The sequence below is a fragment of the Hypanus sabinus genome, chromosome 1 (genome assembly GCF_030144855.1).
Source record: "Hypanus sabinus isolate sHypSab1 chromosome 1, sHypSab1.hap1, whole genome shotgun sequence".
Taxonomy (NCBI): domain Eukaryota; kingdom Metazoa; phylum Chordata; class Chondrichthyes; order Myliobatiformes; family Dasyatidae; genus Hypanus; species Hypanus sabinus.
This window is the reverse complement of record NC_082706.1, coordinates 156,574,354-156,586,358: the sequence shown is the minus strand read 5'-3', so window position 1 is coordinate 156,586,358 and position 12,005 is coordinate 156,574,354. Positions and strand designations below refer to the sequence as shown.

General features: G+C 43.9%; 1 protein-coding gene across 3 annotated transcripts in view; it reads right to left on the bottom strand.

The window, feature by feature from the left end:
- lpin2 (lipin 2) overlaps positions 1 to 12,005 on the bottom strand; it is a 116,869-nt gene that overhangs the window by 40,361 nt on the left and 64,503 nt on the right. For all 3 annotated transcript variants that reach the window (XM_059979607.1, XM_059979614.1, XM_059979624.1), the window contains exons 4-6: positions 6,052 to 6,350; positions 5,364 to 5,465; positions 3,277 to 3,400 (exon numbers count right to left, since the gene is read on the bottom strand). In XM_059979607.1, the coding sequence (XP_059835590.1) occupies positions 3,277 to 3,400; positions 5,364 to 5,465; positions 6,052 to 6,350 (525 nt within the window). The remainder of the gene's footprint in view (positions 1 to 3,276; positions 3,401 to 5,363; positions 5,466 to 6,051; positions 6,351 to 12,005) is intronic.

The window sequence follows — 12,005 nt, the reverse complement described above, 5'->3', positions numbered from 1 at the left end:
GACACGGCGTACAGTACCATATCCCGACACAAGGACCACCCCTCCATGCCCGCGCTCAGCAGCTTCCCCCGGATAAGCTCCAACTGGCGGAGGAGTTCAAGAGGATGGAGGAATTGGGGATCATCCGGAGGTCCGACAGCCCATGGGCCTCCCTCTTGCACATGGTGCCCAAAGCAACAGGGGGCTGGAGACTATGCGGCGACTACCGCAGGCTGAACGAGGCTACCACACCGGACCGCTACCCTGCGCCGTACATTCAGGACTTTGCAGCAAACCTGCACGGCGCACAATCTTCTCCAAGGTAGACCTCATCTGGGGATACCATCAAATCCCAATGCATCCGGACGCCGTCCCCAAAACTGCACTCATCACCCTGTTCGGCCTTTTCAAGTTCCTCCGCATGCCGTTCGGCCTAAAGAATGCCGCACGGCCTAAAGAATGCCGCACGGCCTAAAGAATGCCGCACAGACGTTCCAGCGGTTAATGGACGCAGTGGGACACGACCTGGACTTCGCTTTCATCTATTTGGACGACATCCTCATAGCCAGCAGTAGTCTTCGGAGCATCTGTCCCACCTCCATCAACTCTACGCCCGACTGACTGAATACGGCCTGACAATCAACCCAGCCAAGTGCCAGTTTGGGCTCGACACCATCAACTTCCTGGACCACAGGATTACTAAAGACGGGGCAACCCCTCTGCCCGCCAAGGAAGACTCGGTCCGCCATTTCCCCCGACCCATCACAATCGAAAGCCTTCAGGAATTCGTGGGCATGGTGAATTTCTACCACTGCTTTCTCCCCTCAGCAGCCCGAATCATGCACTCCCGTTCGCCCTGATGTCGGGTAAGGGCAAGGACATTACCTGGGACGAGGAGTCCACCGCCGCTTTTGTTAAAACCAAAGAAACCTTGGCAAATGCCATGATGCTAGTGCACCCCAGAACGGATGTCCCTACCGACCTCACTAGACGCATCCAACACGGCAGTCGTTGGAATGCTGGAACAACCTATCCAGGGTCGCTGGCAACCCCTGGCGTTTTTCAGCAAACACCTACGACCACCCGAGCTCAAATACAGTGTTTTATACCAGGAACTGTTGGCATTATACCTGGCAATCTGGCATTTCAGGTACTTCCTAGAAGGTCGGCCCTTCACCGCATTCATGGACCACAAACCGCTTACCTTTGCGTTCACGAAAGCATCTGACCCCTGGTCGTCCCGCCAGCAGCGACAACTGTCCTCCATCTCCGAATACACGATGGATGTCCGGCATGTCTCGGGAAAGGACAACGTCATGATGGACGCCCTCTCCCGCCCCAACATCCAGGCCCTGTCCCGGGGGTAGACTATGAAGTGCTGGCGGAGGCGCAGCAGGCAGACGAGGAGATCCCTAGTTACAGGACTGCAGTCTCCGGTTTGCAGCTCCAGGACCTCCCCGTTGGCCCAGGTGAGAGGACCCTACTCTGTGACGTCGCCACCAGCCAACCCTGTCCCATCGTCCTGGCGGTGGTGCGCTTTCGACTCCATTCACAACAACCATCCGGATGATGGCCAACAGGTTCATTTGTCACGGACTCCGCAAGCAGGTCAGTGAATGGGCCAAAACGTGCATGCACTGCCAAACAGCCAAGGTGCAGCAGCACACCAAAGCCCTGCCACAGCAATTCCACCCCACCCGCCGGCATTTCGACCACATTCATGTGGATATCGTGGGCACCCCGCCAGTGTCGCGAGGAGCGCGGCACCTCCTGACTATCGTAGGCCGGTTCACAAGATGGCCAGAGGCGGTCCCGCTCACCGACACCACCTCCGAGTCCTGCGCCCGAGCACTAATCGCAACCTGAGTATCTCGCTTTGGTGTACCGGCCCACATTACCTCCGACAGAGGCGCCCAGTTCACCTCCAGCCTGTGGTCAGCTATGGCCAGCCTTTTGGGGACACAGCTGCACCACACAACTAGTCGAATGGACCAGTGGAGCGTTTTCACCGTCACCTGAAGTCGGCTCTCATGGCCCACCTCAAAGGGCCTAACTGGGTGGACGAACTTCCCTGGGTCCTACTCAGAATCCGCACGGCGCCCAAAGAGGATCTGCACACTTCGTCGGCCGAGTTGGTGTACGGCGCACCCCTGGTTGTCCCAGGGGAGTTCATATCAGCCCCAAGGGGGCAAGAAGAAGAACCCACAGCAGTCTTGGACAGACTACGCGAGAGGCTCGGTAACCTGGCCCCCATACCCACTTCACAGCATGGGCAGAACCCGATCTGCATACCCAAAGACCTGCGGAACTGTAAGTTCGTTTTTGTACGACGGGGCGGGCACCAGGCACCGCTACAACGGTCCTACGAGGGGCCGTTTACAGTGATCAGAAATAACGGGTCCACATTCGTGCTGGATATTGGGGGGAAGGAGGAGGTTTTCACAGTGGACCGACTTAAACTGGCCCACGTGGACTTGGCGCAGCCGGTCGAGATTCAGGCACCGTGGCGCAGAGGCAGACCTCCCAAACAGGGACTGAACTGACCCAGAGTGAGGACATTGGGGGGTATATCGCTGGTTCTGGGGGGGGGGGGTATGTGGAGACCCACTTCCCAGCGCACTCGAACCGGCTCACAAAGTGGTGCGCGCCGGCATTGAGGCCGGTCCCAAAAAGGATGCCAAGTCTGCTTCACCAGCAAGGGGAAAAGCCTGCACATGGGACGGGACTATGAATATGTGCCCCCTACGGCATTCCCGCTCACGGGCGGGAACAGGAAGGCTTTAAAGCGAGGCCGCGAAGTTTGAATAAACCTCTTTTGCAACTGCAGCTCACCGACTACATGTCGTTATTTCAGCCTGCGAGTAACACACCTATACAATGTCATAAAAATGCCAGGTCTTCCTAGTCTACCACTTCCCTGATCATGGATTCAGTTCATACATGCTTCATTCCTCTCGTGATAGCATGCAATACTGGCAATGACCTGAAAATCTTAGAATTTTTCTGTAGCAAACCACAATTTTATTCCATCATACTGTCATTAATACAACAAAAACTTCAGACGTTGAAATAGTCACAGACTTCATGATGAAAAGCAGTAATTTTTTTCATCCTTGGCATTTCAGAAAACTCTAAATGCTTTTTAGACAAGTTTTTTCCCAAAAAATTTCCTTTTGAGGTGTATGTACCAAGAAGGCATGCCCTTACAGTAATACATCAGTTAGAGAAGACGGCAGTTACTCAACATATAACAAGTATCTCCATTGGAAAACTTAAACATGTAACTAAATTCATTACCCTTGTTGATTCTGGAAATCCTCCCCATGACCACTTCATATGGGGCTCAGACATCAGCCTGTCTGTTGGTTTCACTATTAATTCAGAATCACTTTTAGGTGAAACAGGCTCGGGGAAGGATCCTCTAAATGAAAGAAAAACAAAAAGGAAAGAATATATTTGTAATAGAAGGAATAGAATTTTAGAAGCAATAAATCTGTTAGTGACTCGAAATGTCACAAAATTATTTTGCTCAAAATAACATTAATATTCTTGGCATATATACAGAAAAATAATTTTAAGAGGTTTTCAGCACATAGCAAGCATTAAACCTGGAATTCTGTTGATCTATTTGGCTCAGGTCCCTACCACAGATATATTTGCAATCAAGCTCAAGAGAAATGGCTAGCCTATATTTATTTCAGGAATTATTTTAAAAAGCTTCCAAAGCAAAAGCAGAACTTACATTGCTCAAATTTTCAGAACTATTCTTAATGGTAGAGGAACAGCTTGTGTCTGCTTGCCTCAGAAATACAGTGCTACAGCTGGAGAATATCAAACCTTTGTGTTCTTGTTACTTTTGCATTTCCTTTTAATAGCTGTGGGTGCTCAATGAGTTCAGCGGAAATGGCAATTCATTAAATGTACTACTTAAGGCAGAAAATGGTAACAAGAATGAAGTCATTCTCAGCATAATGTCTTTGTTCACATATGGTTATTATTCCAGGATTTAAATTCATAGGTAAAGTGCAAATTAGCTTTCATTAAGCACTTGGGAATGCCTGGAGAAAAGATATGAAAAGCAGTACTAACTTTTCTTATGTTATGAAGCTCCATCTTTCAGTTCAGAAATATCTTTGCACATCATAATCAACATGGTCAAACAAACCTCTATCAATACCTTTCAATAGTATGCTTATCTGAATGAGGTACTGCACATGTTACTTTAGACAAGGTAGCAATCCAAGTTTAGGAAATCAAGTTCCATTAACATTTACAAAATGGACTTTAAAACTATGTAAATTATTCAATGACTGCTACTTGAATCTACAAGTTAAATTTACTATCAAAGTACATAAAACCCTAAGATTAGAGTTTTTTGCGGGTATACACAGTAAATCCAAGAAACAATAGATCAATGAAAGAGAAAAAATAATAAATAAATAAACAATTTATATTGAGAACATGAGATGAAGAGACCTTGAAAGTGAGTCTATCGGTAGTGGGAACAATTCAGCAATGGGTTAAGTGAAGTTATCCTTTCTGGTTCACAACCCTGATGGTTCAGAGGTAATAGTTGTTCCTGAACTGGTGGTGTGGGTCCTGAAGCTCCTATTCCTTCTTCCAGATGGCAGCAGTGAGTAGAGAGTGTGGCTGGAAGGTGGGAGTCCTCGACAATCGATACTGCTTTCCTGTGACGTGCATCAGTGTAGACGTGCTCACTGGTGGGGAGAGTTTTATCCGTGATGGACTGGGCTGTATCCACTTTTGTAGGATTTTGTAGGATTTTCAATCAAGGACACTTGTGTTTTCATTCCAGGCCGTGATGTAGCCAGTCAGGATACTCTCCACCTTATATCTATAGAAATCTGTCAAAGTTTGAGATGGCATGCCGAATCTTCACAAACTTCTAAGTAGAGGTGCTGCCGTGCTTTCTTTGTAATGGTACCTACGCGCTGCACCCAGGACAGATCCTTAGAATTGATAACGTCAAGGTATTTAAAATTGCTGATCCACCCGACCTCTGATCCCTCGATGAGGACTGGCTCAAAGACCTTCAGCTTTCTCCTCCTGAGGTCAATAATCAGCTCCTTGGTCTTGTTGACATAGAGTGAGAGGTTGTTGCTGCAACACCACTCAGCCAGATTTTCAATCTTCATCCTATAAGCTGATTCACCCTCACCTTTGATTTGGCCAATGACAGTGGTGTCATCAGCAAACTTAAATATGACATTAGAGATGTGCTTAGCAACAGTCATAAGTTTAAAGCCACTGACAAAGAAAATTATCTGCAATTTTAAAAACACTGCTATGATATATACTATATGCAAAATGATTAGAAGAAAAGTTTGTCATAATTTTCTTTGACTTAGTACTGCAAGACATACCTCTCTGCTGCAGACAAGTCACCATCAGAATGTGAGTAACTGACATGCTGAAAAGCTGGAGAATCTTTCAACTCATTATCCTTCAAGGAATATATTGAACCCCTGGAAGAAGAAAACAATTGCATATCCTTTAAAATTAGTAGCATAAACTTTCACAAGTAATTTTTAAAAAGATCATATTTACAACTATTTCAGGTTTTCCAGATAACCTAAATTTTTAAAAAAGTGCACAATGGAGTGTTTTCACTGGGTTATTTCTGGTTCTCAGGAGAGCAATCCCATTTCCACTCCCCTTATTCTCCCCTATTTTTCCCAACTTCATAAAAACATAATTAAGAATATGTTAAGAGTAATGTGCTGTGGCCTGAAGCTAATAATTTAATTATTAACTCATCCAGCAACTCATTTCACAATTCACAGGAGTTTTCTTCCCTGCTATGTTGTTGTCCTGCTTGGACAAGTAACATTTTTTTTTAAAAAAAAGGTCATTTATTCACCCAATTTGTTAATCTATTGAATCTTCTGCAGGGTAAACCATTTAATTGCAAAACTGTTGACTGGCACCAACAATAGACTGCACTTTTATTCTCAGCAAAAACCCAAGGTATATTTTGCCAAAAGCCAATAAAATCTAGGTGCTTAAGGAGCCTTTTTAAAATAAAAAGTTGAAACTACAAGATGAAACAACCTGGAAGTGTGTGTTGGCTTGTCTTCCTCAGAACTCATGTCTATTTCAAATATCTCTTCACTTCCACCAGAGGTGCGATCTTCCTTTTTGCCATCTGATTTAAATTTTTTCTTACGCCGCTTTTTCTTCTTCCCTGAGCCGGAGCACACTACACTCTCAGGGTCTGCTTCCTGGACAACATTCTCCAAATCCTGATCTTCCATTAGGTCGGCTCCAGATTTCTCCAAGTTCATATCCTTGAAGAATTGCCCTTCTTCTGTATGGATGGGAGAAGTGGCCAAGTGAGGAGGAACTTCTTCCTAATTGAATAAAAATTGGCAGCCTGTTCACAATGCAGAATTTTCTCAATTGCAGACTAGAAATATCTTTTAATGAGTCTCAAATTAAAAGAAATAAGGAGTCTTTAACCCAAATCTACACAAGTTGCTACTACCTCTTTCATGATCAATGACTTAAGTTTGAGCAGCAGCCAATCAGTGATTGGAAGTGGAAGAAGACATAGTTCACTCAGGTTTGGTAATTGAGTACATAAGGCATTGATTTGTGGCAGCTTGGTGTTTGAGGAGCAACCAGTGATTGGAATTGATGGGCAAGAGCAAATAAAAGCAAGTTGGGGCAAGTGGATCAGCCTTTGTTTGAATAGATAGTGTTAGAGTGGTTATTTGAGCCTTTAGCTCTAAGGTTCCTGCATGGAGAAGCTTGAGTGAGAGTAACAGAAGAACTGTAGGTAGATTCCTTCTCCCCCCACACACCCCAGTGCAGTTTATTTATTGCTTCAGTTTAGAATAGTATGGATGCCAGGTAGGATAGTTGAATACTCCTCTTGCAAGATATGAGAAGGCAGTGAGATCTCCAGTATCCCTGACAACTTGACCTGCAAGAAGTGCATCCAGCTGCAATTTCTAACATACCACATTAGGAGTTGGAGCTGGAACTGGATGAACTCCAGATCATTCAGGAAGCTCAGCAGGTGATAGATAGGACATCTAGAGAGGTAGTTACACTCAAGGTGCAGGACTCAGGAGAATGGGTGACAGTAAGGAATTCTGTGGACGAGAACGAAATTCCCCAATGGTATGTTCCAGGGTCTGGGACACCTCAGATTGAGAGTTCAGCATTCTTGAGTAGAGGGCAAGCAGCCACAGGCCACAGTCCATGTAGGTAGCTGCAACATAGGTAGGAAGAGGGACAAGGTTCTACAAAATTAGTTCAGGGAGTTAGGTGCTAAGTTAAGGACAGGACCTCCAGGGTTGTGATCTTAGGATTGTTACCCATGCCTCATGCTACTGAGGCCAGAAATTGGAAGATCTACCACTTGGTTAAAAAGTTGGTTTAGGAGGGAGGGTATCAGATTTTTGGATCATTGGGCTGTCTTCCAAGGAAGATGGGACCCATGGAGAAGAGATAATTTGTACTTGAACTGCAGTGGGCCTAATTGCCTAGTGGGAAGGTTTGCTAGTACTGCACAGGGATATTTAAATTTGAGTAGCAGGTGGATGGGGAACATTATGCTAGAACAATTAGTGGAGAAGCTGCAGAGGCAGATTTTGGTACAACCTCAAACAAAGTCAGGAATCAAAAGGTTGAGTATGGTGGGACTAATGTTCCGAGTTGCGCATATTTCAATTCAAGCAGTATTGTAGGAAAGGTAGATGAGCTCAGGGTATGGACCAACATATGGAATGATGATATTGTAGCCATTAGTAAGACTTACTTGCATGAGGGGTGGGACTGACAGCTCAATATTCTGGGATTCTATTGCTTTATACGCAACAGAGGGAGGGATTAAAAGGGAAGAAATAGCATTAGCAGTCATAGAAAATGTCATGGCATTTCTCAGTCAGGACAAAATGGAGAACTCATCTAGTAAGGCTTATGGGTAGAACTGAGGAATAAGGTATGACCATATTAATGATGTTATATTATAGATCACCCAACAGTCCGTGGTATTTAAAGGAACAAATTGGAACAGAGTTTGCAGACTGTTGTGAGAAGCACAAGGTTGTTCTAATAGGTGACTTAACTTTCAACATATTGACTGGGACTCCCAAAGTGTAAAAGGATTAGATGGGATAGAACTTGCCAAATGTGTTCATGATGTTTCCTTAATCAGTACATGGAAGACCTAACGAGGTATGCGCGATACACAATCTGCTACTCGGGAATGAGACAGGGCCGGTCTAGAAGGTTGTGTAGGGGAACTCTTTGCACCTAGTGATCCATAGGCCATTAGTTTCAAAGTAAATATGGAAAAAGGATGGGCCTGGTCCATGGGTCAAGATTCTAACTTGGTGGCATCAGAGAGGATCTGGCAAGTGTGGATTGGGACAGGCTGTTTTCAGCCAAACCTGTACTTGGTAAGTGGGAGACATTCAAAAGTGAAACTGAGATTACAAAGCTTATGTGCCTGTCAGAATAAAAGGTAAGTTAACAGGTTTAGGGATCCTTGCTTTGCAAGATATTGAGACAACAGTTTAAAATAAAAGGAGGTGCATACTAGGTATAGACAGGTTGGAACAAATGAGGTATTTATGGAGTACAGGAAATGCAAGAGAACATTCAAGAAAGAAATCGGGAGGGCTAAAAGAAGGCACAGGGTTGCCCTAGCAGACAATCCGAAGGAGAACTCTAAGTGTTTCTACAGCTGTGTTAAGAGCAAAAGGATTGGAAGGGACAAAAAAAATGGAAGATCAGAATGTGTGGAGCCAAAAGAGATGGCAGAGATCATAAATGGATTTTCTGCATCTCTATTTACTCAGGAGACAGACACCGAGTCTATGGAATTGAGGCTAAGCAGTAGTGAGATCATGGACCCGATATAGATTACAGAAGAGGAGTTTGCTGTCTTGAAGCAAATTAGGGTGAATAAATCCCCGGGTACTGACAAGGTGTTCCCTCGGACCCTGCAGGAGGCAAGTGTAGAAATTGCAGGGGCTCTAGCAGAGATATGTACAGTGGCTATGAAAAGTATTCACCCCCTTGGAAGCTTTCATGTCTTATTGTTTTACAACATTGAATTTCAGTGGATTCAACTTCGCTTGTTTTACACTGATCAATAAAAAAAAACTCTTCCATGTCAAAGTGAAAACAGGTCTCTACAAAATGAGGCAAGTCAATAATATAAAACACAATAACTGATTGCATAAGAATTCACCCCCTTTAATGTGACACACCAAAGCATCACTAGTGCAGCCAATTGGTTTTAGATGTCACATAATTAAATGGAGATCACCTGTGTGCAGTCAAGGTGTTTCAATTGATTGTAGTAAAAATACACCTGTGTCTGGAAGGTCTGACTGCTGGTGAGCCAGTATCCTGGCAAAAACTACACCATGAAGACAAAAGAACACTCCAAGCAACTCCACAAAAGGGTTATTGAAAAGCACAAGTCAGGAGATGGATACAAGAAAAATTTCAAGTCACTGAATATCCTTTGGAGTACAGCTTAAGTCGATTAAGAAATGGAAAGTATGGCACAGCTGTAAATCTGCCTCGAGCAGGCCCCCTGACAAACTAAGTGACCATGCAAGCAGGGGACTAGTGAAGGCGGCCGCCAAGAGACCTATGACAACTCTGGAGGAGTTACAAGCTTCAGTGGCTGAGATGGGAAAGACTGCACATGCAACAACTGTTGCCCATGTGCTTCACTAGTCGCAGCTTTAAGGGAGAGTGGCAAAGAGAAAACCAGAGTTAAAAATAACCTCACATGAACTCTCAGCTAGAGTTTGCCAGAAGGCACATGGGAGACTCTGAAGACAGCTGGAAGAAGGTGCTATGGTCTGATGAAACCAAAATTTAGCTTTTTGGCCATCAGACTAAAAGCTATGAGTGGCATAAACCAAACACCACACATCATCAAAAACACCATCCCTACTGTGAAGCACGGTAGTGGCTGCATCATGCTTCACTGCAGCAGGACCTGGAAAGCTTGTGTAACACTTGCCCAACAGGCTGGTATAAAAGGTAGAGGGTAAAATGAATGCAGCAAAATACAGGGAAATCCTGGAGGAAAACCTGCTGCAGTCTGCAAGAGAATTGCAACTTTGGAAAAGATTTATTTTTCAGCAAGACAGTGACCCCAAGCACAAAGTCATAGCTACACAAGAGTGGCTTAAAAACAACAAAGTTAATGTCTGGAGTGGCCAAGTCAGCATTCAGACCTCAATCCAATTGAGAATTTGTGGCTGGACTTAAAGGGCTGTTTACTCACAATCCCCATGCATTCTGACAGAGCTTGGGCGATTTTGTGAAGAATAGGAAAAGAATGCAGTGACCACATCTGCAAAGCTGATAGAGACCTATCCATACAGACACAAGGCTGTAATTGCTGCCAGGATGCATCTACTAAATACCAACTTAAAGAGGGTGAATACTTATGCAATCTATTATTTTGTATTTTATATTTATAATTAATTTAGACTACTTTGTAGAGATCTATTTTCACTTTAACACAAGAGTATTTTTCTGTCATCAGTGTCAAAAAAGCCAAATTAGATCCACTGTGATTCAATGTTGTAAAACAATAAAATATGAAAACTTTCAAGGGCGTTGGGGGTGGGGATGAATGATTTACACTGTAAATCATCCTTAGTGACAGGTGAGGTACAGAAGGATAACTAATGTTGTTCAATTGTTTAAGAAAGGCTCTAAAAATAAGAGCAGGAAATTATAGGTGAGCTTGAGATCAGTTGTGGGGAAGTTATCAGAAGGTATATTATGGGACCAGATATGAGTATTTGCATAGACTGGGACTGATTAACAATGGTCAGCATGGTCTTGTGTACAGGAAGTTGTGTTTAACCAATCCTGTGGAGTTTGAGGAAAGTTACCAGGAAAGTTGATGAAGGCAATGCAGTAGATATTCTCTACATGGACTTTAGCAAGGCATTTGACATGATTCTGCCTGGTAGGCATGTCCGGAAGGTTCAGTCACTTGGCAGTCAAGATGAGGTAGTAAATTTGATTAGAGATTGGCTTTGTTGGAGAAGCTAGAGAGTGGTATTAGATGGTTGCCTCTCTGACTGAAGGCTTGTGACTAGTGGAGTGTTGCAGGGATCAGTGCTGGGTCCATTGTTGTTTGCCATCTATAATCAATGACCTGGATGATAATGTGGTTAACTGGATCAGCAAATTGCAAATGACACCAAAATTGGGAATGCAGTGGACAGTAATGAAGACTATTAGAGCTTGCAGTGGGATCTGGACCAGCTGGAAGAATGGGCTAAACAAAATGGCAGATGGAACTTACTGCAGGCAAGTGTGATGAGTTGCATTTCAGTAGGACCAATCAGGGTAGGTCGTACACAGTGAATGGTGTACAGTGTAGTTTATACAGTGTAGTTTTAGAAAAAAAAGGTTTAGGGAAAACAGGTCCACAATTCATTGGAAGTTGCGGGACAGATAGAGTCGTAAAGAAAGCTTTTGGCACATTGGCCTTCATAAATCAATGTATTGAGTACAGGAGCTGGGATGTTATTTTGAAGTTGTAAAAGATGTTGATGGGGACTTATTTAGAATATTGTATACAGTTTTATTCACCTAGCAACAGTTAAGATGTAAATAAAGTTGAAAGAGTACAAAGAAAATTTACAAAGATATTACCAGGACCGGAAAGCCTGAGTTATAAGATTAAACAGGTTAGGACTTTATTCCTTGGAACGCAGAAGATGGCTTTTTGGAGTTGTTTGAGGTTGAGCACACTGGGGGAGGGGGGGGTCAGCAATTTTGGAGTGAATGTTGTGTAGACAACTGGATATAAATAAGTTAATAAAGCTCATAGAAGCCAAAGAGAGGGCATACAATAGAACAAAAATTAGTGGATACAGGTGACCCCCCATTTTTCGAATGTTCACTTTACAACAACTCGCTGTTACGAAAGACTTACATTAGTACCTACTTTCGCTAACCAGACAATTTTCACTTTTACAAAAAAAAGATGCCCGCTTTATATGTGT